Source organism: Aptenodytes forsteri, unplaced genomic scaffold (assembly GCF_000699145.1).
Source record: "Aptenodytes forsteri isolate BGI_AS27 unplaced genomic scaffold, ASM69914v1 Scaffold134, whole genome shotgun sequence".
In the NCBI taxonomy this organism is placed as follows: domain Eukaryota; kingdom Metazoa; phylum Chordata; class Aves; order Sphenisciformes; family Spheniscidae; genus Aptenodytes; species Aptenodytes forsteri.
Genome location: NW_008795694.1, coordinates 227,016 through 230,895, shown reverse-complemented (window position 1 = coordinate 230,895; position 3,880 = coordinate 227,016). Strand labels below are relative to the sequence as shown.

At 46.5% G+C, this 3,880-nt stretch overlaps 1 protein-coding gene across 1 annotated transcript in view; it reads right to left on the bottom strand.

The window, feature by feature from the left end:
• The window catches only part of LRIT2 (leucine rich repeat, Ig-like and transmembrane domains 2), a 4,886-nt gene extending 2,125 nt beyond the window's left edge, over nucleotides 1–2,761 (bottom strand). The window contains exons 1-2 of the mRNA XM_009282917.2: nucleotides 2,678–2,761; nucleotides 1,506–2,287 (exon numbers count right to left, since the gene is read on the bottom strand). Coding sequence (XP_009281192.2) covers nucleotides 1,506–2,274 — 769 coding nt within the window. The 5' untranslated portion in view covers nucleotides 2,275–2,287; nucleotides 2,678–2,761. The remainder of the gene's footprint in view (nucleotides 1–1,505; nucleotides 2,288–2,677) is intronic.
• Nucleotides 2,762–3,880: the final 1,119 nt, after the last annotated feature.

The following is a 3,880-nucleotide window of genomic DNA, read 5'->3' as shown; positions in this document are numbered from 1 at the left end:
GCCCCTCCTGCCTGTGTAGGCAGGGAGCCACTTTGCCCTCGGGGCAGCCCCAAGACCACTCCGGTGTGGGATGGGGCCCAGGAGGCCAGGCAGGACCTGCCCCGCCCAGGGAAAGAGGAAGAGGGGCGCGGGAGTGCACCGAACCCCACAGAGCTCATCAGCAAAGCGTTATCCAGGCCAAAGGCAATAAATGCACGGAGGTGCCCGAGCACGGGAGACAGGGAGTGCGTCCGACCCCTATCCCAGCACGAGCGGCTGGGGAGGCTGCTGCAGGCAGAGGCCAAGCCACCCATGTGCCATCTGCCATCAGCGTGCTCAGGTCAGGGCAAGCCCAGGAGAGCCACTGAGGTGCAGAAGGCACGGCCGCAGTTTGGACACACGCTTCATCCGCCGTTAGGATTGACTGCGGAAAAATGTCAGTCTCAAGAGGCTTGGGCCAAAAAGAGGTGTGTGGAGCCAGGAAGTGTTGGGCTGGAAGTGAGATGCAGTTTTAAGAACAGTGTGAAACACCCTGTCAACTACCCAAACAGGGGCGCGTGGCTGTGGTCAGGAAAAGCCTGTATGTAATTAATTCAGCATGTGCTTGTGGCAAGGTGCACAAGTGCTGCTACAAAACTGCAACTAAAGCAAATATCAGTCCGGAATTAAGGGCTAATGCTATCTTATTTAGCTAGCTGGCTTATTAGGAACACACATAACCTGTGTGGTGCTTGTATGTATTACTAGGTTACCTGATGAAAACAGCAACTTGTCCTACTGAAGACTCAGTAAAAATAAATGTAAGGGAGGGCACGTAAGAGCCGCGCTGGATGGGGAGGAAGAGGAAAAAGCCTCATATTACGAGGTCCTCAATAAAGAAGATAAATTAGTGAGGCTTATGGAGAACGACAACCTCTGTTTTGGTTGTAGAACGACCTGTGTGTTGTTGGACACACACAGGCAACGGGGCTCTGGGGTTTTGTGGTTTGTATGGGTATTTCTTGAGAAAACTTACGGGAATAGTATATAAACATACGTGCGCATGTGTGTGTGTGTGTGTGTATGTGCGCTCCTACAAATGCACATGTACATACAAATATAATTATATAGAGTGTGTGCATATATATGTAGTATATAATATATAGTGTAAATATATATGCATGTCTAGATAACTATGTATTTATTATATTTGTATGACTGATGTATTATTAATAGTTCTACTTCATGTGTCATGATGAAAGAGCTACTACTAAAAATCCACACATTAAATAATGGCGTAAAAATGAGGCTGTGCTCCTTTCATCTTTGACTTACATCCTGCATGAAGCAGCTCTTCTCATGCCAGTCAGACGTGCTTAGACACATAGGATGATTAAGATTATTTGGATTATTGCCACCACAATAACTGTGATGCTCTAAAGGGGCTGAGAGCTGATGTGGTGACCAGATGGCCTAAGACCTTTGTAAGTAGAATAGCAGAATGTAAAATTTTAATAAAAAAGAAAAGAAGAAAAAGCTTTGCTTACCATTAAATGCCCTTAAAAGTTTGAGTGCATAGGTCCACGAGACAGCCGGGGAAGGGCTGGCTTGCACAAAGCAGGTCAGAGTGACGTTCAGCCCCACCGGGACCGTCAGGTTGGTGTCAAGGGCTGTCGTCAGCGGCTTCATGCAGCTGTTGAGCTCCACTTCATGAAAAAACTTCCCTGCCCTGAATTTCGGGCTTGAGCAAGTTAAATAGGAATTCATCAGAATAATAGGTGGGCCGACTGACTTAATAAACTGGACAAATCCCCGCAGGCGACAGTCGCAAATCCAGGGATTGTCGTGAAGGGCTAGGACGGCGTTGGAAATAGCTTCTATCTGCCCCTCCGCCCTCTGGCTTCTCTGGTAGACGGGCCAGCTATAGAAGACATCCTTGGATATGATGGTAAGCTGATTTGAGGATAGATCTAAATAGGTCAGGTTGGGCAGATAGCGGAGTGCGTGTTCTGGAAGGACATCCAGCCGGTTGTGCTTCAGATCCAGGATTTTCAGAGCCGGGGTGTCTTGGAATGCTGTCCATGGCACCGAACCTAATTTGTTCCCTTGCAAGCGCAGCTCCTTCAGAGCCGGCAGATATTCCAGGCTCTTGATGTGCATCACCGTGATGTTGTTAAAATTGAGCCAGAGATACTCCAAGGCACTAATGTTCTCAAAAGACCCACGAGGCAATTCTGTTAGGTGAGAATTTTCTATTCTAATTTTCCGGATGTCCTGAGGGATGTTTGCAGGGATCTGCCTCAGCAGCGCAGACATGCAGAGCAAACTCCTACGGAGGAAACCAGAAATTCTCCAGGTCGCACACCACGTTCATGGCTAACAAACCAGTTCCCTATACAGGCCTACAAGCACTTGAATAATTATAAGGTATTGTATACAGGGCATGCATAAGCCATACATCCATCCTTCCCTGGGTTTTACACCCGTTTTCCCACAAAGAACACAATTAAGTCATAAAAATTGCTATGTATGCAACCACATAACTCAGGGAAATAAGAGAAACCTCATTCTATGCTCAAGCTAGTACTATTCAAGTATCAGAGGAGGCATACCATGCGGCCATCTGTTTGGTTTTGGTGCTCACATCATCGGCAAATATATACTGGGACTCTCCGAGCTGCTTCACTGGTGCTATGACTAGGGTAACTAGCGTTCTTACCTTCCAAAGCTGTCTTGAGAACAAGAGCATCCTGTGACACAAGACGAAACAGATGGGTTTATCTTGTGGAAGGCCAGAAGAAGAAGAAAAATATAACAAATAGGGTCCATATTCTGCTTTAAGAAAGCACTGTGCAGGGTTTGCACCAAACATGCCAACAGCCTCCAAGAAGTAAATCCTATTAGCTGTAATCTTCCTTGACGCAGAAATAAATCCTGCTGGGGACCCAACCCTAAAGAAAACATGTAGTATGGTTCATAGCCTGTGTCAAAGTGCTAAAAATCACCCCTGGGACCACGCCTGGCATTTATTCTTTACCTGCGGGGTTTCTGACAAACATGTTTATTTGGTTGATAATATGAAGATGGAGCCAAAAGCACTTCTGTTCTCAAACCCTTGCAAGTAGTTAACCAGGCCTATTTGCTTTTTTGTCTTTAATTTCAAGGGGTCTGTCTCAATCTCCTACATTTTAGTGACATTCATCAAGGCAGAAAACCACAGTAAGGGCCGGACTTCACAGCTGTAATTTGTCAGTGCACAGTGCCGTATTGCACAATCCACGGGGCCCCAAAAACCTGCCCGCAGCCCTGTGCAGGGTGCACTATTGCACATGGTGAGCGCGAAACCTACTCCCCAAACTTAGTTGTTCTGTCACAGAAACAGAAGTACAGCGCTATTTTTCCTCTGAAACAACTTTTTTTCCCCCTACTATCTCCATTCTTACACGGTGGTAATGAAAACGGTAACATAGCTGTAGCCAGCCCGTGGGCTTCTCTGAGAAAAGAGTACGTTGGAAGTTAATCTCTATTGCATAAATATAAAATTCCAGTGCTGTTCTCTGGCTTCCCCGTAAGACATGTGCCCATTGCCTTTCGGTCACCTTGAAAAACTCAGTCTAAATGAGAAGGGATTTGGAGAAACCAAATTTATTTATCTTTTTTTAATCCAAAATAGCAGGTTTCGGTTATAATTTCCAAGCAGCGCTGCGTTCTCCTGGGGCCATCTAGTGTGTATGGGCTTCATTACAGCCCGCAGAAGGCAGCACGCCGCCAGAAAAGGGCTTAACCTCACTGCCGGTACGTATGAAGCTGGGTCACAAATCAAGATTAGCCTGAACCTACTTAACCTCTAACCTACAGGACCAGGGTAGAAGAATATTTATAGCGTGGCGGCTTAGATCTATACATGGCTGTCGGGGCGTGT